The 19,859-nt window shown below is 57.1% G+C and overlaps 3 protein-coding genes across 4 annotated transcripts; 1 reads left to right on the top strand and 2 right to left on the bottom strand.

Moving 5' to 3' along the window:
* Window positions 1–1,145: 1,145 nt before the first annotated feature.
* On the bottom strand, window positions 1,146–3,371 carry LOC122383061. Its single transcript, XM_043369158.1, has 2 exons — window positions 2,810–3,371; window positions 1,146–2,380 (listed from the first exon to the last, which is right to left on the bottom strand). The coding sequence occupies exons 1-2, from the start codon at window positions 3,167–3,169 to the stop codon at window positions 1,649–1,651; spliced, it is 1,092 nt and encodes a 363-aa protein (XP_043225093.1). The 5' UTR covers window positions 3,170–3,371; the 3' UTR covers window positions 1,146–1,648.
* An 853-nt stretch (window positions 3,372–4,224) lies between these two features.
* On the bottom strand, window positions 4,225–14,114 carry LOC122383039. 2 transcript variants are annotated; one of them, XM_043369116.1, is made up of 15 exons: window positions 13,994–14,114; window positions 13,266–13,549; window positions 12,775–13,013; window positions 12,321–12,534; window positions 11,844–12,055; window positions 10,445–10,582; window positions 9,834–10,323; window positions 8,697–9,122; window positions 7,406–8,541; window positions 7,013–7,100; window positions 6,602–6,756; window positions 6,131–6,307; window positions 5,673–5,876; window positions 5,166–5,436; window positions 4,225–4,724 (listed from the first exon to the last, which is right to left on the bottom strand). In XM_043369116.1, the coding sequence occupies exons 2-15, from the start codon at window positions 13,537–13,539 to the stop codon at window positions 4,504–4,506; spliced, it is 4,245 nt and encodes a 1,414-aa protein (XP_043225051.1). In that variant the 5' UTR covers window positions 13,540–13,549; window positions 13,994–14,114; the 3' UTR covers window positions 4,225–4,503. The 2 variants fall into 2 exon arrangements, with proteins under 2 accessions (XP_043225051.1, XP_043225050.1); XM_043369115.1 differs by having other exon boundaries at window positions 13,266–13,546; window positions 13,994–14,098.
* Window positions 14,115–15,496: 1,382 nt separating this feature from the next.
* LOC122383041 lies at window positions 15,497–19,857 on the top strand. Its single transcript, XM_043369121.1, has 7 exons — window positions 15,497–15,623; window positions 16,041–16,321; window positions 16,563–16,921; window positions 17,142–17,264; window positions 17,386–17,875; window positions 18,446–18,871; window positions 19,001–19,857. The coding sequence occupies exons 2-7, from the start codon at window positions 16,048–16,050 to the stop codon at window positions 19,660–19,662; spliced, it is 2,334 nt and encodes a 777-aa protein (XP_043225056.1). The 5' UTR covers window positions 15,497–15,623; window positions 16,041–16,047; the 3' UTR covers window positions 19,663–19,857.
* Window positions 19,858–19,859: the final 2 nt, after the last annotated feature.

The raw sequence follows: 19,859 nt of genomic DNA, 5'->3' as shown, positions 1-19,859 counted from the left end.
AAGCAAGACCTACAATTTTTGCTTTGGAATTTAAAAATATGTGCTCATGATGACACTAAAGTGCAATAGGAGAATGAGGTCAATTTTCCCTGGCTGACCTCATTGCATTTCTTGTGCACAAGTTTTTTTTTTACAAAACTCAGCACAGAGGCTTAGCACGGTACCACCAAGAGCTTACACTGCTCCACTCTAACTTCACACCACTGACCACTCCATAATCTGCACTGCAAAGTGTGCCACTTCACCAAGTAGGTACATACAAATGAGACCTTGTTGAGATTGTCATGTTTTGCAGACTGGGCTTCAGGTGTTTTAGTAGGTACTGGGTGCTGGCCTTCCCTCAGCATATGTAGAAAATGTGAATCATGATTGGGGCAAGCTAGAACTGCTGTGCAGTCATTTGTGAGATGTTTCGATTTCGATTTGGATCTAGAAGTAGAATTGTGATCGACTTCTGAGCATTGAAATAGATAAGATCTATTTAAATGTGTATATCTTTATTTTACCAATCTATTTGATGCCTCGCTTTTGCTGACAAGATACTATCTAGAGTCTATGTGTAAAATGAAATAAAACTAAGTAAAGTTCAAAACACCCCAGCCACTGCATATTGCAACATAATCAAGCAAGGGTGATGCCCCAGGGCCCCTCCCGTGAACATCCACGTTTGGGTCGAGTGCAGGATGTTTGTTACACCAGCCGTTCCTTCAAGAACATGCTCCCGCCCCAGCATCTCTTGCTAATCAGCGTCCTGTCTTGTGGGGTCTCTCAGCCACGAACCTCTGCTGCCGTCGTATTGACCCCCCCCCCCCCCCCCTCCCCGGTATTGGTCGCCTTGCGATTAGTTAGAGCGCTGAGCCTGCTGCCGGGTGTGCCTGGGTGCGGGAACACGTGGCCTTCCTTCACGGATAATTAGTGAAGCCGTGGTCGAGTAATTATCAGCTGGTCTACAGCAGCACTGCGCTCGTCTCCAATACGAGTTTATCCTGATGATCGAAAGGCGCAGGTGCCGCAATGGCCTGCCCACTGGGCGTTACCGGTGGATAGGGGTGTCTTTATAACCCGTCAACCAAACGATATTGCGCAGACGTCTGACTTCCACTTTATGTGGTAGGTAGCTCCTCAGTTTAGCAGATAACACATCGTATCGCATAGTAAATATATTTTATTTACACCAGTTTTTCTCTTCTCGGTCTCACAGTTATCTAGCTGTCAGCAATCGACTAGCTTCTGGACATCGCCAAATCGCCCTCCGCTGGCTATATAAGTCGTGGAGGTCGTCGTTTCGTCACCGCCGGCTGTGGCCGACTCGTATCTGTCGGAGGTGGCCAGGTAGTATCGCCCGCTGTTGACGGACCGGTCTTTGGCCGCTGGCCCGCTTCTGGATTTAGTTGTCGCTCTCCCGACCTCCAGCGCTACGCAGTGCCACAGATTCTACGGGCAATACCTGGCATCTGCGGTCATCGCCGACAGTCGATATCCTAATACCTATTTGCTTCCAACACCAACACCATGTTTCACTTCGCTGGCCTCTTTACAGTTTCCTTCTATATCGCTGCAATGAAGCCTCATCTGCCTGTGTTATCCACCGAATCTGCTCATTGCACCCAGTTTCACCTGTGCCGCAGTACCCGGCGTCGGTGGCCGTCTAATAGTCGCCTCCCTCGTCATCCGAGTCGTCCGACAGACTGCTGGGCATGTTCAGACCGAGCACCAGGCCCAGCGCCATGACGGCCGCCTGGAGCGCCACCGTGGCGGCCAGCATGTCGCGCAGGCTCACCAGGCCGTCCATCAGCTCGCGCTTCACCTGCAGACAGCCGGTGCGCCACACGGCGCTCACCGTGCCGTTAGCCAGCGTGTGCGCGCGCGCCGTGCACGGCGGCCGCACGTGCTGGCCGTACTGGTGGCCCTCGTCGCGGCAGACGCAGCTGGGCGGCGTTTGCGCGTTCAGCAGCTCGTAGTCGGCCGGCCCCTCGATGCCGCAGCAGAAGGCGCGGTGCTGGAAGAAGCGCAGCTGGTGCAGCGCGCGGCTCTCCACCCAGGCGCTGCGCCGTCCCAGGTCGTCGACGGCCGGCGCGCCGGTCGACGGGCCGCCAGTGGTGTCGGTGCCGTTACCGCCGGCCGCCGGGGCGGTGTCGTTGGCCGCCGGCTGCGGCGTGGGGTCGCCGTCGGCCCGGGAGGACGGTGTGCCGGTGGGACCGGCCGTGCTGGGCAGGCTCGGAGCGGACGGGCCGGCCGTAGTGCTGCCGCCGCCCGCCGGCAGCGGGTAGTAGGCGGCCCAGGCGCGTATCTCGCCCCGCCAGTACTCCTTCGAGACGTTCTTGTGGTAGATGGTCAGCACGCGCTTGTTTCTGGCCAGCGGACCGATGTCCAGGCCAAACTGGAAGAGAGGACACGGCGTCAGTGGATAGTGGTGCCCAGGGCTGCGGAGTCGATGGATTTACGGCGACTCCGACTCCGACTCCGACTCCGGCTTTCAAAAACCAACTCCGACTCCGACTCCGGTCACAACTGTGGACTCCGACCGACTCCGACTCCGACTCCGACTCCGACTCCGTAGCCCTGGTGGTGCCTACCCTTTAGGCCTGGTCTCCAATAGATAGTTTTGATTTTCCTACAGTGACAAGCGATGATGACAATTACAGCTTATCATCTTAAAGTCTCTATGAGCTGCGATGAGTTGCTTTTTCAACTTCGGTTTTCAAGGGAAGTGAAAACAGGGGAAATATAAATGTAGGTCTTTGACATTCTCTCCCAGCTCTTTCCCAACGGATGTAAGCCGATGCAGGTCGACAAGTACGGTACTTACGTGACTCGACATCAGAATCCCGACGGCCAGGATGTTGAGGATGAGCAGCGTGGACAGAAACGCCGAGCTGGAGAGCACGATCAGCTTGCTCACGGTGCAGATGCCGTAAATGAACGACAGCACCAAAAACACCGTCAGAATTCCCACCGACACGATGTTGAGGAAGGCCGCCGTCACCTGTTTCTCCTTCTCGAAGATGGGTAGATGGGTGTAGATGTGGAGGCATCTAGTGGTGTAGTACTCGGTGGCGGCCTGCAGCAGCACCCAGGCGCCGAACGACAGGTAGAAGACGGTGCGGAACCAACAGGGCGGCGCCGGCGGCTGGTGGATCCGCGTCGTCACAGACTTCTTCCGATCCATCCTGAAGAGTGTGCTTAACCTTACCTCACCAACGATTATGCGAAATAACTCACTGCACAAACTGCTTTATTCATAGGAGAATATAAGGTTCTTGGAAAATGTTTAAAGCTTCAATTAATCATTAACCCCAACCCAACCCCACAAATCGAAAAATTAAAACGGCGATGTGCTAATTTTCGTTTCTAGCAGCCTCGATATTTTCTTATATCGGCCACGTGCTGGTGTCGTTGACGATCCGTCGACTGCTGACTAACTGACTGACTGACTGACTGACTGACTGACTGACTGACTGACTGACTGACTGACTGACTGACTGACTGACTGACTGACTGACTGACTGACTGACTGACTGACTGACTGACTGACTGACTGACTGACTGACGGACTGACGGACTGACGGACTGACGGACTGACGGACTGACGGACTGACGGACTGACGGACGGACGGACGGACGGACGGACGGACGGACGGACTGACGGACGGACGGACCGGAGACCGGTGTAGGCAGCAGGGGTCGGAGGGCGCTACTGAGGGAAGACTCGGCCCGCCGCCTCCTCATCACCTCGTCTCGCGCCGACCACCGCGCCGGCGATACGCACCGGGCTTCCTATTCACAGTTATCCTCGGTGATAAGACCCCGCCTCCTTCAGTCTCTGCGTTATGCGTGTGACGTATGGCTCTGAGGATTGTTAGAAATATCACAAATATAAGGATAAGAATGCCTACCTGTCCATATATATCTTCCTACCACTGTGTTTTGCTTTGTTGCATTGTTTATTTTTTCTTTTTAAACGACGCCGATGGGCGATGCCTGACTGTTCAATATCGTGTTCCATTATGTCCACAGTTCTTCCTGGTGGCAGTCAGAAGAACGCTACGTTGTTCCCTCATGTCTCGTTGTTTCCTTGTTTTCTCTCCTCTATCCTATTTGTCTTTTTTAATCGTTCCCTCGTGTACACAACATTTGGATATTTATTTGGGAAGAGGGTATCTCGGGTACAATCGAGCCCTTCTCGTAATCGGTCTTTTCATTCTGAGCGAAAGAAAAAGCGGATCCCATTTGTCTGTTTGTATTATTGCGATGTAACAGAACATTACGAACTACTTCAGGCTCATCTAACGCTGGCAGGTTCACGATGTCTTGTCACAATGTCTTCGATATCGTAGTGGACATGTTACATTCAGCAGCGACAACTGTATGAAGACCGTCCTCTATCCGGCACCGTGTCGATGCGCGGGCCATTTCAGCTGTGCACTGTGTGCAGTCTACCGCCAGTCATCCAACCAAGGCTGTATGACACTCGTGCGAGGACGCCCCAACAGTTCTGTCGCCTCAGTAGCCGGTCTGTCCGGCGCCCGCCCCGCAGTTGAGTTTCTCGATGTTCGCCACGTGCTGTCCGGGCACGTCGAGCCTCCAGTGGCCGGTGGCGCGCTCGACGCAGTGACACTGGGTGCCTAGACACTGGACCGGCGCGTAGTCGCCACGATCGTCGCAGCGCACGGTCAGGCCGCGCACGCTGGACGTGTGCAACTCGTGCTCGCGGCGCGCGCAGTCTGAGGGCAGAGAGACCAGGGAGGAGGTCATTCAGAGGGTCCAGGTCAACAATCGTAACGGAACAAGACTAGGCTATATTGGACAGAGCAGCGTCGGGCGTTTCTCCGCTAAGGTTGAGGGCAGGTGGCGCCGTCTGTTTGTCTACAGCTCGCTACTCACGGCAGGAGACACCCGTCCATCTCTCAGCACTCACGGCAGATGCGCCGCCTCTCGTTCCCTCAATAGGTACTCACGGCAGGTGGTCTCTCTATCGTTACCTCGCTACTCACGAGAGGTGACGCCGCCTCTCTATCGTTCCCTCAGTACTTAACTCACGGCAGGTGACGCCAGCTATGTCTGTCTGTCTCTTCTCTCGGTACTCACGGCAGGCGGCTTCTCTATCGCTCCCTCTGTACTCACGGCAGGTGGCGCCGGCTATCTGTCTCCCTCTCGGTACTCACGGCAGGTTGCGCGGTCCGCTGGCCGGGAGCGGTAGGGCAGCTGGCCGCCGTCCGGGTCCACACAGTAGCACGTGTCCCCGCGGCACTGGAGCGGCGCGAACGTGCCGTCGGCGGCGCACACGGGCTGCCGGTCGGTGCCGGCCAGTCGGCGCGCCGAGCGTTCACAGGGCGCCGGCTCCGTCAGCGGCTCCGACACCGGCGGGGCCGGACGGTCGGACGGCGAGTGGTGCTGCCGCTGCTGCCGTACCCGGCGGCCTGTCTCCGTGTCCACCTGGGCGGGACGGGGACGGTCAGCGTTTGGGGGATAGTCACGAGCAAGTGGAGTCAGCTGTGATGCCCTCTGCCATCCGTTTTGAATCCGCTTTGCATGGAGTGAGGGCCTTAGACCCTCAACAAATTCCTATCATGACACAATATGGTGCCGTTTTAACTGGTATGAGCTAACAGCAGCTTGCACTCCCGTACTTGATAGCAGCCTGGAGCCGATTTTTCGCTGCGTTGCCTCACCTGGAAGCAGCTGGATCCGGTGCACTGCTGCGGCTCGTAGTTGCCTAGCCGGTCGCAGCTCACGGACCGCCCGAGCAGCCGTTTACGGCGCAGCTGCCACTGCTCGCGGGCGCAGCTGCAGTGCATCTCGGACGAGCGGCTGATGGGCGCCATGTAGCCCTCGATCTGCTCGTTGGCCGGGCCGACACACCAGCACTGGCTGCCCTGCGGACGCAGGGTGCAGAGGGTCGTCAGCGTCACCCCGTGAGCGCAGGATGTATTGTCCTCGGTAGACGGCCATTAAAGTCGAGCGTTATCAGACTGTGCGTCGTGTCTCTAACTTTGTCGCGCTCCATTTTCCTTTCACTCCCCTTTCACCTCTTTCTCTAATTTCCATGCAGAGCTGCTGTGAGGACTGAGGACTCGTACCCACCTCCACCATTGACACTATCCTTCACGTCCTCCCCATCCGGCTTTACCTTGCACTGTTTGGCGGCGTACTGTCCGAAGAGGTCGCACTGTGGCGGGCTGGCGCCGAGCAGGGGCCGGCCGTCGGCCTGTGTCTCGGTGCGGCGCTGCTCGTCCCAGCACGGGTGGCTCGAGCGGTGACTCGGACACCAGTCCTCCCGACGGTTCAGCTCGGAGACGTGCACGCTCTGTGGTGAGACACGAGCGGGCGGTGAGGGTAGGACAGTGGCGGTGAACGAACAGACGGTGACGGCAGCTCAGGAAACACACGTTCTACGAACAACGGCAAGACGAGTCATTTATGATCTAAGAACCTGTCAAAAAGGCGCTTAACTGTCTCTTAAGAATGATTGTAAAGCCCTATACCCGCACAATGAGGAACACATATCGTCATTTCATGCATCACTCGATTGATCGATGGTGAGAAAACGGACGTTTGTCTCCTGTCATCTCCTCCGTCCGGTCACGTGATGGCAGCTCACCTCCGTTCCCTCCACCCTCTGGCCGGTCACGTGATCGACGCAGATGCACTGCGAGCCGGTGCACTGTCGTGTCTCGAAGTTGCCGAGGTCGTCGCAGACGGCGGACACGCCCACTCGGCCGGAGCGGCCCAGATCGTACCGCAGCCGGGCGCACTCTGAGGGAGGGTGTCGGTGGTCACTGGTCAGTGGCAGGTCACATACACAGCTAAGGACACTTCAGCTCAGGTCAGTGCATAGCACGGAGAAGGGGTCAATGACACGACAAAGTTTAGAGTATGTGCCTTCAGGTCGGGTCACTAGGTGAGTGCAGATCTGCAAAGCGCATGGGATACCGACCCATGTCTAGTCACTGCTCAATTGGATAGTGGATGGGTCACCGTTTGTGCAGGTGGTGTGGAGGTAAATACTCACGGCACTTCATATCGGGACCGTCCCAGATGTTCCTGACGAAGTTTTCGATGGTGTTTCCGGCCGGGTCAACGCACCGGCACTGAGAGCCCTGGAAATCACAACGAACGTCAGTCCATGTCACGGCGGTGAATGTTGATGTTGATGCAGTAACATACGGGGCAAAATAAATGGGTAACGAGCAACAAATGATAGCTAGCTAAAACGTGTTTATCCTACGTATCTTCCAATCATTTTACCGAGGCGATAGGTTTTTTTACAGCTATAAGACAGAATAGGGTGATCAGGCTAGGGTTGTTATGTTACATAGGCCGTGCCTTTCCCGGATTTCGTGGGCCACAGTCGCACCCACCTGGCACTGTTTGGGCAGGTAGCCGCCGCTGCGGTCGCACCCACCTGGCACTGTTTGGGCAGGTAGCCGCCGCTGCGGTCGCACTCGGGCAGCACGAACCCGTCCCCGGCCTGTCCGTGGTCCATGAACTGCATCATCCGGCTGCGCTCCTGCCAGCAGGGCGTGCTCCCGCCCAGCAGCTGGGGGCCGCCGCCGCCCGGCGGCGACCGGCTGACCCCCAGCGGGGGCCGGCCGCCGCCCAGCAGCCGCCGTGTGCCGCTGCCGCCCTCCCCGGGTCGGACCCGAGTGCCGCTGCCGCCCTCACCGGGTCGGACCCGAGTGCCGCTGCCGCCCTCCCCGGGACGCAGCTGATCAGGGTAGCCGGTGCCACCGGAGTGACCAGAGCCGGAGCCGCCAGAGTGGTCAGTACCGCCAGAGTGGCCGGATCCTGAGCCACCTGAGTGCCCAGAGCCTGAACCTCCTGAATTGCCGGAGCCGGAGCCACCAGAGTGACCTGACCCAGAGCCTCCTGAGCCTCCCGAATGACCGGACCCAGAGCCGCCGGAATGGCCAGATCCTGAACCTCCTGAATGACCAGAGCCTGAGCCTCCCGAGTGGCCTGAGCCTGAGTCTCCAGAGTGCCCAGAACCTCCGGAGTGGCCGGAGCCGGAGCCACCAGAATGACCAGATCCAGAGTCTCCTGAATGGCCAGAGCCAGAGCCCTCTGAATGGCCGGAGCCTGATCCTCCAGAGTGCCCAGAACCTCCGGAGTGGCCGGAGCCGGAGCCACCAGAATGACCAGATCCAGAGTCTCCTGAATGGCCAGAGCCAGAGCCTCCGGAGTGGCCAGAGCCTCCGGAGTGGCCAGTTCCTCCCGACTGTCCGGAGCCGGAGCCGGAGTGTCCGGTCCCTCCGGATTGTCCGGAGCCTCCCTGTCCGCCGAGCAGAGGCCGCCCCCCGCCGAGGAGCCGGCGCCCGCCGCCGCCCGGAGCCGGTCCGGAGCCGGAGCCGGAGCAGTCGAGCGCGCTCAGCTGGGCGATGTGCACCGACTGGGCCGACACCTGTCCGCCCGTGTGCGGGTCCACGCAGAAACACTGCGAGCCGCGGCACTGGCGGCGCTCAAAGTTGCCCAGCGAGTCGCAGTTGGTGGACGTGCCCACCAGTCCCAGCGCGCGAGTCTCCTCCTTCAGACGGGCGCACACTGCCGAACAGAGGGGGTGGGTCAGTAAGGTCACCTTTATCGCTAGTCTATGACAGTCACATCCTCTCCCCACCTAGTTCAAGACAGTTGTCTCCCCACCTCATCCGTCCCTTAGAACACGGCTGCGTATCCCTCCCCGGTCCCCTCTGGCTCACCGCAGTGCATCTGGTGGTGGTGCTGCCGGCCGCCCTGGTAGCCGCTCAGCCGGGTCCCCTCGGCGTCCACACAGTAACACTCGGAGCCGGTGCACTGTCGGGGCTCAAAGTGTCCGGAGCGGTCACACAGGGGCAGCTCGAGGCCGAGCAGCGGCCGCGCCGACGCCGTCTGCAGCTGCTCGCGGCGGCGGCGCTCCTGCCAGCAGGGCTGCCGGCTGCCCAGCGCCGGCCGCTGCTCGCCGCACCGCAGGCTGGCCAGCTGGGAGACGTGCACGGTGCCGCCGGGGGCCGGCTGGCCGCTGGCCGGGTCCACGCAGTAGCACGTGCTGCCCTCGCACTGGTGGCTGTGGAAGCCGCCGAACTTGTCGCACACCACCGGGTGGCCCAGGCCGTCGCGCGACACCTCCCACGACCGGCGCGCGCACGCTGACGGAGGGAGGAGGAGAAACACGGCCGTTATGAAACGCCGGTCACAATCGTTGTCGATGCTTGATACACACTCTTCCCAGCATTGCATTCTCATTGCACACTCTTCCCAGCATTGTTAGTCACAGTCGATAATTATCTGCAACAGAGCGCATTCAAAGCCGAGCTCATCCGGCTTCTAACTTTTGCGCCTGATTCATGCTGCCCCGCATGGCTTAGTTTTCTAATCTAGATATTAGATGACTAGTATCTGCGCCTGTTTCATACTGTGCCGTGGGGCTCAGTAGTTTCCTATCTGAGCAATAGGTGACGCTAGTGTCTGCGCCTGATCCATGCTGTGCCGCACGACACAATAGTTTCTAATCTCGACGATAGGTGGCACTAGTTTTCACGCCTAATCCATGCTGTGCCGCACAACTCAATAGTTTCTAATCTCGAGGATAGATGGCACTAGTATTCACGCCTGATTCATGCTGTGCCGCACGGATCAGTAGTTTCTAGTGCGGGCGGTAGACGGCAGTACCATCTGCACCTAAAATGTGATGTGCCGCATGATATACCTAAATGAAAAACTTCGTAAAATGCAACCATTTAGCACAAATAAAGATCAGTGTATGTTGTCGGTATCAAGGTGTAGGTACTAAATACTCGTACATGGTGGGAGGAGCTACATGTAAGATGTTGGGTGAACGATGTGGTTTTCCGACTCACCGCATGACATGCTGGCTCTGTTCTGTTCCGGCTGTCTGTAGCCCTTGAGCTCCTCCCCGTCGGGCGTCACACAGTGGCAGAAGCCGCCGGCGCACTGGACCGCGGCGAGGTTACCGTCTCGGTCACACTCGGGCTGTGGCTGACCGGGGAGAATCTGCAGACGCAGCTCCTGGCACGACCGGGCGCCGCCGAACAGCCTCCGCCGGTGGGCGGCGCAGTCGAGGCTGCGCAGGTCGGCCACGTGCGCCTCCAGGCCGGGCAGCCGCTCGCCGGTGACGGCTTCCACGCAGTGGCACCGAGAGCCCACACACTGGTGCGGCGCGAAGTTACCGAGCTCGTCGCAGTTGACGCTCAGGCCGAGCAGACCGCCCTGCTGCAGCTCCCATTCGCGGCGGGAGCACAGGCAGCCCATGGCGGCGCCCTGGGCGCGGCTGGCGCGGTACCGCGGCAGCGGAGAGTTGTTCGGGTCCACGCAGAAACACTCCGAGCCCTGTGAAAGGTAGATTGGAATAAATGTTGAAAGATGACACAATGTAGAGAAGCCCGAGGTCCACAGCAGAGTAACGTTTGTGTTAACTAAGTCCATCGCCGTTATGAGCCGCTGATCTCACCCTGCACTGTTTGGGGTGATATCTGCCGGTGCGGTCACAGTTGGGTTTCTCGGCGCCCAGCAGCGGCTCGCTTCTTTCTTCATGCCGCCTCAGCTCGTCCCAGCAGGGCGTGTTGCTACCGAGCGGTGGTCGCTCATTCTGTGGAAGCACAGCGCACAGCGTGTCAACTGCGGGATCCGACAGATTCTCAGTGCTGAATTACAAAACCTTAACCCTATTCCTGGCGGGGGGGGGGGCCTCAGGAGGTTTTCCCCCCCTGAGGTTTTTTGGTTATTTCTCCGAAACGCGTTGAGCTAGGAAGCTCAAATTTTCTGACTTTCCTATAAGGCTTCTACGCAACATGTCTGAAAATTTTGAGTTGATCTGACCTCAGGTCAGGTCACCAGAGGCGGTTTGGTGACCCTACCTCAGAAAAGTTTGCAATCACGCCAGAGCTAGAGTTTTTGACCGATCAATTTCTTCTCTTCAGGCTTTAGTTAGGGTACCAGTATGTGCAATTTGTATATCTCGGAATTTTGATATCGGTGACCTAAGGTCAGGTCAGTTTCGCGACCTCCCCATTATAAGTCAATGGGGGAAAAATCAACTCCCTGTTTTTACCACTAAAACGGGTCGGAATGGCCCCATATATCATACATGACTTCATATACGATCAACCTTCACTACCTTGAGGTCTGTTTTGCTGTTGGGCAGCTGTGAGGTCATGTGACGTCATCAAAGGTCACCAAAGGTTTTTGGCCAATAACTCCGTACAGAAACAAGATACAGACGCGTGGATGGTCTCATTGTGTTCAGCTCGTCAAGACGCATCGAATGATATACATGATGACCTCGAGGTCACGTGACCTGAGGTCAACCTTTGACCTTGACCTTTCGAGGTCAACATATATATCATTCGATGCGGATTGACGAGAGGATCACGATGATGCCCTTAGTTTGTTCCTATCTTGACTAATTCGAAAGTTATTCGAGAAAAACTCTCTCCATATCTAGCGCCGCCATTTTGACTTTTTCGACCCCTGTGACGTCATCTTTGACCTGACCTGAAAATGACCTTAGTAAAAATTGTAGATCTTGTCCATGCGTATCCGATGCCGTTTACCGCTTGTCGCTATCTTGCTTCGTTCTCGAGATCTCAGGGGGGGCCGAATCGGCCCCCCCCCCCCCCGCCAGTTTCTTGTCCCGGCGGAGCCCGCCAGGAATAGGGTTAAAAAGAGCACGTCAACGCCGATTATCGTTGCGTGTAAGCCTGGCAATGTTTCACAAAATATCAGAACCCAGTTACGACTACGAGACGTAATCACGTTTCTTGGCCTGCTATGGCGTCCACCTACCGTCGACGATAGCCAGAGGCAAAGCTCATGCCTCCCGTCCCCATAGATCAGCGCTTTATACGAACCTGGCGGTGACCGTGGGCCGAGCAGTCGAGCGTGCTGAACCGGTGAATCGGCACCTCCACCGAGCCGCGGTGTTTCTCGCCGGTGACCGTGTCGGCGCAGTGGCACACCGAGCCCACACACTGGCGTGGGTCGTAGTCGCCGTGCTCGTCACAGCTGAGGACGACGCCCACCAGCCCGCTCTCGGAGATCTCGTGCACGCGACGCGCGCAGCCTGCGGGGAGGCCAGGTCAGTGACTGGTCATAGTAGGGTGGTGACGTAAACGCACAAACCAGATCAGCAATGATAACTGAAATAGGTATATAAACCATGCCAGGTCTCTGCACTGGTCAGGTCACTTATAGTTTTCAGTGGGAGCTGAAGGCAACGTATCACGTTCTTTTATAACGCTGATTAAACGCATGAGAAACAGACGGTTCCATTAGCTATTTCAATTCACAGACTCTACCGATTACCGACCGTTCCGTCCTTTACTCACCACAATAGAGCGGCCTCTCGCGGGGCGCCATCTCATACTGAGTGAGCCGCTCGCCGTCCGGTTTGACGCAGTAGCACTTGGAGCCGCGGCACTGGGTGGGCTTGTACCGACCGAGCCGGTCACAGTCGGGCCGAGAGGCGCCGAGCAGACCTCCGCCGGCGCTGCGCTGTTCGTGGGCGCGCAGCTCGTCCCAGCAGCGCGTCTCGCCGCCCAGCTGAGGGTGCAGGACAGTGGGTGATACCGTGACCCAAAACAGCGAGTGTACGTACGGCGGCAGGAGCAGCGAGCGTTACCGAACAGCCATGAGAACGGGACAGCGGGTGCTACCGTCTAAATGAGTTGAAGATTTGTGAGAGATGAGCTGTAACGCTTCGGTCACAGTAGATTGAAGCCGTTTAAACATTTGTACGGATTTGTTCAGCCCGTATATCGCCAAGCGCTACATTTCCGTTACCTGCGGCGGGTCGTACTGCCCGGTGGAGCCGTGGTCCGTCCCCTCGTCTCCGCAGCGGAGCTGGCCGATCTGACTGACGTGCACCGATCCGAGCTCGTCGCGTCTCTGGCCGGTCAGCGGGTCCACGCAGTGACACTGGGAGCCGACACACTGGCGGGGCGCAAAGTTACCGCGCCGGTCACAGGATACCGACTGGCCGCCGTGCCGGCCCGCCTGCAGCGTCTTCTGACGGGCGCACTCTGAAACACAGAGACGGAAAAAGAACAATTAACGGGTCGGATGCATCGAGTAGCATCGATTAGGGATTGTAGAACGGACTTAGCTGAGGTCCTAGTTACAAATGGGTACGTCATTACCATTAGCATGATAAACTGTCGATCATTGCATTTTTTTCAGAGGGCACCGGAATCCGGATCAACATAGACTAACATATGCCATATCATGTGCCACCACTAAACTACCATCGCGCTAGAATGTTATTATTGACGTACCGCAGGAGACGAGGTGCGCCTCGTGTCTGCCGACGGCCTCGAACTGGCTCATCTGCTCTCCCAGAGTATCAACACAGAAGCAGACGGAGCCGACGCACTGCTGCGGCCGGAACTGTCCGTCGGCGTCACAGTCGTGGTACCGCTGTCCGGGGACGGGCGGTCCCTGGCGACTGCGGGCGTCCAGACACGGCGTGTCCGACTGGTACTGCTGGACGGAGGGGGCGGCCAGCAGCAGCAGGCCGCAGAGCGGCGCACACACCCACCAGACGGCCATGCCGCTCCTGCTAATAAACGGCAGGAATTAGGCCACAACTTTAGTGTCAGTTATAGCTTTATTTGACGATCGACTTTTATTTTAAAAATATAGCATGTTTATTGTTTATATAGACGAAAGTCTTAAAAAGATAATGTCACTTATTCGTTGTCTTTTGCCGCCTGTTGTTGGCCTCAGCAGTCAACACAGACTAAGGGATAAATATAAATAATGAATGCGTAAAATGAATAGGTTATATTAATTTATCAATTGATTCGTTTGTTATTAATTAATCAGCTACCTAGGTAAGTAAATCATTCATGATACATTGATAACTAACCAATCAAAAATAATTTCACTGTTTCTATCAATTTAATTTTACTTCCTAATTTGCAGTAGCATGAATTTTTGTGGAAACTTTACGCTGAGCTAGCATGTATGTAAAAGAAGGTAAATGCTCGGCTCTGTCGCTTACCTTATCCCAGCGCTGTCGCAGCACCGTATCCTCCTACAGAGAGGAGATGGCGTGTTATTGGCCGGACCGGTCCAAACCGAATGGTGCCACCGGGCCGACCGGCTGTCGTGGCGACGCTCCGGCGTATACGGTGTGTGGGGCCGGGACGGATAAATAAACTCACGGGCAATATAAACAGATCGGCCGGGCGCCTACACGCAGACGGGCTTTCCAGCATATCGTCACGTCTATAGGGAGTCTATTCGATAAAAACAATTCAGTGATTCCTCGACAGGCGGCAGCACGGACTCAGTATACGGAGAACGGGGCTGCGCTCTCCGACCGCTGACACCTCCAACCGGAGCTGGGCTGTAGATTGGGGACTTCCAGATCAACATAATGTGAGCCATTCGAGCAATGCTGAAAGGTTTTGGACGCGCTTTTATCAGTGTATTTATATGTAACAACGGGAATTTAAATGTGTTTTTCTTTTCTTCCTAAGTTTATGCAGCTCGTGTACCATTTTATGATATACTAAGATTAAATGCGTTCCATTAAAATACCATATCATTGGCATATTGAAGGACTTTGCGTGCATTCGTGCTCCTGGCCACGCAGGAGCACGAATGCATGCATAAAGCCTGTCAAAAGAATCAGCACTCTTCGCTAACTAGCAGTCAGGACTAACCGACGGGCCTCGCTCCCGACCTACATAGTTTTACGGACTACACAGGCACAGATGACACGACACGAGAAAGTATATAGGTACAGCGTACCGTTCGCCACTCGCGTTTTAGATGTCGATATCGCCAGCGTAATGTCGATATTTCCATGAAGTCGCCGTTTCAGTTTAGTCGTGCTCACAGTATGAACAAAATCTTACATCGGTAAACATTATCGCAGAAGCTGGCAGCCGCAACTTACACATACCGAGCATTTTTCCATATTGAAATCGGTATGTACTACCTAAACATATCCACGGCCTATGCTTTCGCGGAAAATCCACGGAGCTCCGATTACTGAGTGCTAGCCTCAACGTTCTCACGGCCGTACTGGTGCCTTCTCGAGTCCCAGAGAGTGAAATTATTTAATTAAAAGTTTAGCATTGATGCATGTAGTTAAGTGTGAGCGATAGAAGCCGCTGTCTCTGCCGATGCGGTATCGGCATAACCGCTGCCCTGCCTGCTAATGGTCTTTGATGGTCACTGGTCGCTATGGTCGCTGATCAGATGGTTTCTGATGGCCTAAACGCTGGTCGCTGATCGGATTGGATAGCTGGTCGCCGGTCGGGTGGTCGATGATGGGCGCTGGTCGAACCCTGGTTGCTAATCGACGCTGTTTGGTCGCTGGTCGCTGCACTGGTCGCCGGTCGCTGATAGGCGCTGGTCGGTCCCAGCTGTCGTCACAGGTCGGTCGTCGCCGGTCGCAGAATTCCTGGCCTGTTTTATTATGAAACAGAGTCCAGGAGCGGCTGGCAGTTTCCATTGGCGGTGAGTTTATTTATCCCGCCGCGGGCCCACACGCGGTATATACGCTCGAGTCACTCCGATCAGCCCGGTGGCACCATTCGGCCCGCACCGGCCCCCGAAGGAGCACGCTGAACGCTCCACTCCCGCGGATAAGGCTCATCGACAACAGAACAGCAGTACAGGTAGGATGTGCAGTCATTGCAAAAGATATAACTTGCTGCTATGATTCTATTATAATGGAATAAATTCACACATAAATATATATCGCATTATTTGGTTTTGATACGAACTTCTATAGGTATCCGCTATCATATGGCGCGAAACGATGCCAACAACTTAAACATGGATCGTAATGAATTTATATCCCCAGGCTGACTCATTATAAATGAATGTGCACTAGCCGCAGCAGCTGTCAAATTATTTATAAACGTTCAACTTTTCATGGGGTATTCATATATTTCAGACTTTTCGACGAGCGCTCAATGCTACAACTAATGATAATTTAAACGGTCAACATCAGTATTTTTATAGCCGAGTAGTCTATGTATACGTACGTACTCTGAACGTATCCAGTGAGCGTGTTTTATTATCCACGTCAGGAGCGGCATGGCCGTGTGGTGGGTGTGTGCGCCGCTCTGCGGCCTGCTGCTGCTGGCCGCCCCCTCCGTCCAGCAGTACCAGTCGGACACGCCGTGTCTGGACGCCCGCAGTCGCCAGGGACCGCCCATCCCCGGACAGCGGTACCACGACTGTGACGCCGACGGACAGTTCCGGCCGCAGCAGTGCGTCGGCTCCGTCTGCTTCTGTGTTGATACCCTGGGAGAGCAGATGAAACAGTTCGAGGCCGTCGGCAGACACGAGGCGCACCTCGTCTCCTGTGGTGCGTTATGTTATGTAGTGCACTTGTCATATATTTCTAAGCGTTTGTTCCGGTGTCTTCTGCAAGATAGTATGATAATCATCGTATGACAATAGTATGATGATTATCTGTTTACATGCAAATGATCGTTACGCTTTATAACTGTACACGATACAACACAAAGCCCGTCCTGCATAATCCTTGACGTTCATTTTACTCGATAAGTCAATCAATTGCAACTTTTCCCGTCTCCGTGTTTCAGCGTGCGCCCGTCAGAAGACGCTGCAGGCGGGCCGGCACGGCGGCCAGTCGGTGTCCTGTGACCGGCGCGGTAACTTTGCGCCCCGCCAGTGTGTCGGCTCCCAGTGTCACTGCGTGGACCCGCTGACCGGCGCCAGGCGCGACGAGCTCGGATCGGTGCACGTCAGTCAGATCGGCCAGCTCCGCTGCGGAGCCGAGGAGACGGGACAGCACGGCGGACAGCACGGCGGGCAGCGCGGACAGCTCGGGGGACAGCGCGGACAGCTCGGGGGACAGCGCGGACAGCTCGGAGGACAGCTCGGCGGGCAGCGCGGTCAGAGGAGGCGGCTGGGCGCTCCCGACCGGCTTGGCCGACCACTGGTTAGTGTGGGGTGGAACGGGGGCTAGTGTCGGGTGGAATGGGCTGGGGTTGGGCGACCGCTGAGTGCAGTAATTTGCAAGTGTATATAGGTTGACCACTGCTAGCATAGGAAGACTGCTAGGTACCAAAAGGCACCTTTCAAATGACTGATTTACTTGACAGAGTCGGATGTGACATCTCAAAACATGACCCGTGCCATCTCTTTTTTTGCGCACGCAGCTCGGTGGCAACACGCCCTGCTGGGACGAGCTGCGGCAGCATGAAGCACGCAGCGAGCCGCTGCTGGGCGTCGAGAAACCAAACTGTGACCGCACCGGCAGATATCACCCCAAACAGTGCAAGGTGAGCTCATTAGATAATAGTGGTCACTGGTGAATGACTGAATTGAAATAAACGTCCCTCTGTTGTGGACCTCGGGCTTGCCTGTCCTCGTTAAACATTCCTTCCCGTCTACCTTTCACAGGGCTCAGAGTGTTTCTGCGTGGACCCGAACAACGCCCCGCTGCCGCGGTACCGCGCCAGCCGCGCCCAGGGCGCCGCCATGGGCTGCCTGTGCTCCCGCCGCGAGTGGGAGTTGCAGCAGGGTGGTCTGCTCGGCCTGAGCGTCAACTGCGACGAGCTCGGAAACTTCGCGCCGCACCAGTGCGTGGGCTCTCGGTGCCACTGCGTGGAGGCCGTCACCGGCGAGCGGCTGCCCGGCCTGGAGGCGCACGTGGCCGACCTGCGCAGCCTCGACTGCGCCGCCCATCGGCGGCAGCTGCTGGGCGCCGGCCGCTCCTGCGAGGAGGAGCGCCGGCGGACCCCGGCCGGCCAGCCGCAGCCCGAGTGTGACCGGACCGGGAAGTTCGCGCCGGTCCAGTGCTCGGGCGACCTCTGCCGCTGCGTTAGTCCCGACGGCGAGACCCTGGAGGGCTACGATCAGCCGATCCAGTACAGAGCCAGCATGTCGTGCGGTGAGTCGGAAAACGGAGCCCTGCACCCAACATCCTCCCCGTACTCACGCTCAATGGAATGTTTTCAGTCACGGAAGCATTTGCCGATCATCAGCCGCATTAGCAGCTGAGTTTCACGCGCTGTTTCAGAGTTCCGTGCTATGCGGCACAGCATGCATCAGGCGCAGATGGTGCTGCCATCTAGCGCCCGCTCTAGGAACTACTGAGCCATGCGGCACAGCATGAATCAGGCGTGAATACTAGTGTCATCTATCGTCGAGATTAGAAACTACTGAGTTGTGCGGCACAGCATCAATCAGGTGCCGATAGAGGATCCGTCTAGCGCAAACATTAGAAGCTACCATGAGCATGAATCAGGCGCACATATCAGGAGCAACCTTTTATCTGAATTAGATGAAATCTGATAATTGCATGACTTAGTAAGCTACTAAATCATGCAAAGCATAACAAAACATCGTGTTAGGTGCAGTGAATCTGAGCGAACATTCCGTCTCCATCACAGGATAAACGGTCTGCCATTGGCGGTGTATGCAGAACGTGACAGTGTGTTTCTCCTCCTCCCTCCGTCAGCGTGCGCGCGCCGGTCGTGGGAGGCGTCGCGCGACGGCCTGGGCCACCCGGTGGTGTGCGACAAGTTCGGCGGCTTCCACAGCCACCAGTGCGAGGGCAGCACGTGCTACTGCGTGGACCCGGCCAGCGGCCAGCCGGCCCCCGGCGGCACCGTGCACGTCTCCCAGCTGGCCAGCCTGCGGTGCGGCGAGCAGCGGCCGGCGCTGGGCAGCCGGCAGCCCTGCTGGCAGGAGCGCCGCCGCCGCGAGCAGCTGCAGACGGCGTCGGCGCGGCCGCTGCTCGGCCTCGAGCTGCCGCAGTGTGACCGCTCCGGACACTATGAGCCCCGACAGTGCACCGGCTCCGAGTGTTACTGTGTGGACGCCGAGGGGACCCGGCTGAGCGGCTACCAGGGCGGCCGGCAGCACCAGCACCAGATGCACTGCGGTGAGCCGATGGGATAAGGGGAGGGATATACAGTGGTGCCTAGTCTTACGCTATGATTGATCAGGAAACTGGTGGATGCTAGTCATACAAGTGATCTAACTGACCCTCCCTCCTCCTCTCTTTCGGCAGTGTGCGCCCGTCTGAAGGAGGAGACTCGCGCGCTGGGACTGGTGGGCACGTCCACCAACTGCGACTCGCTGGGCAACTTTGAGCGCCGCCAGTGCCGCGGCTCGCAGTGTTTCTGCGTGGACCCGCACACGGGCGGACAGGTGTCGGCCCAGTCGGTACACATCGCCCAGCTGAGCGCGCTCGACTGCTCCGGCTCCGGCTCCGGCTCCGGACCGGCTCCGGGCGGCGGCGGGCGCCCGCTCCTGGGCGGGGGACGCCGCCGGCTCGGCGAGGACGGCAGCGGCCAGCGGGTGCGTCCCGGCCAGGGCGGCAGGGGTGTGAGGGTGCTGCCGGGTCAGGGCGGCAGCGGTCAGCGACAGCTGCTCGGCGGCGCGCGCCGGCTGGGAGAGGACGGAGCCGGTGTGCGGGTCCGGCCCGGACAGGGCGGCAGGGGCGTCAGAATTCTGCCCGGCCAAGACGGTAGCGGTCAAAGGGTCTTCCCAGGCCAAGACGGCAGCGGGCAGCGAATTCGTCCCGGCCAAGATGGAAGAGGTCAAAGGATCTTCCCGGGTCAAGACGGCAGCGGTCAAAGGGTCTTCCCGGGTCAGGATGGCAGCGGTCAGCGAATTCGCCCGGGCCAGGACGGAGCTGGCACCCAGCAGCTGTTCATCTCAGGCTACTGATCGCTGCTGACTGTCGTGCGAGTCGCCGCAATGTCAGACGACACCGTTGTGAGACGTATTACTTCCAGCGTCGGGGAATGTCTAGAGAACACACCATGTCAGAGGTATTTGTTTGCCTGTCCTGGCATCGTGCTATGTGATTTGAATAGTGCATCGCGTGATTTGGAATCCAATACATAAATTAACACGATAAAACC

This window comes from Amphibalanus amphitrite, unplaced genomic scaffold (assembly GCF_019059575.1).
Source record: "Amphibalanus amphitrite isolate SeventyFive unplaced genomic scaffold, NRLGWU_Aamphi_draft 000153F_arrow, whole genome shotgun sequence".
In the NCBI taxonomy this organism is placed as follows: domain Eukaryota; kingdom Metazoa; phylum Arthropoda; class Thecostraca; order Balanomorpha; family Balanidae; genus Amphibalanus; species Amphibalanus amphitrite.
Note: the sequence above shows the minus strand (reverse complement) of the source record. Positions and strands in the feature narration are given on the sequence as shown.

Coding starts and splice junctions, on each gene's coding strand:
- LOC122383041 (XM_043369121.1), top strand. CDS start 16,048: ATGGCCGTGTGGTGGGTGTGTGCGCCGCTCTGCGGCCTGCTGCTGCTG. Junction 16,322..16,562: donor GGCGCACCTCGTCTCCTGTG/GTGCGTTATGTT, acceptor TCCGTGTTTCAG/CGTGCGCCCGTCAGAAGACG. Junction 17,265..17,385: donor ATCACCCCAAACAGTGCAAG/GTGAGCTCATTA, acceptor TACCTTTCACAG/GGCTCAGAGTGTTTCTGCGT.
- LOC122383061 (XM_043369158.1), bottom strand. CDS start 3,169: ATGGATCGGAAGAAGTCTGTGACGACGCGGATCCACCAGCCGCCGGCG. Junction 2,381..2,809: donor GGATTCTGATGTCGAGTCAC/GTAAGTACCGTA, acceptor CCTCTCTTCCAG/TTTGGCCTGGACATCGGTCC.
- LOC122383039 (XM_043369116.1), bottom strand. CDS start 13,539: ATGGCCGTCTGGTGGGTGTGTGCGCCGCTCTGCGGCCTGCTGCTGCTG. Junction 10,583..11,843: donor CGGCCCACGGTCACCGCCAG/GTTCGTATAAAG, acceptor GTGCTTCCACAG/AATGAGCGACCACCGCTCGG. Junction 10,324..10,444: donor ATCACCCCAAACAGTGCAGG/GTGAGATCAGCG, acceptor TACCTTTCACAG/GGCTCGGAGTGTTTCTGCGT.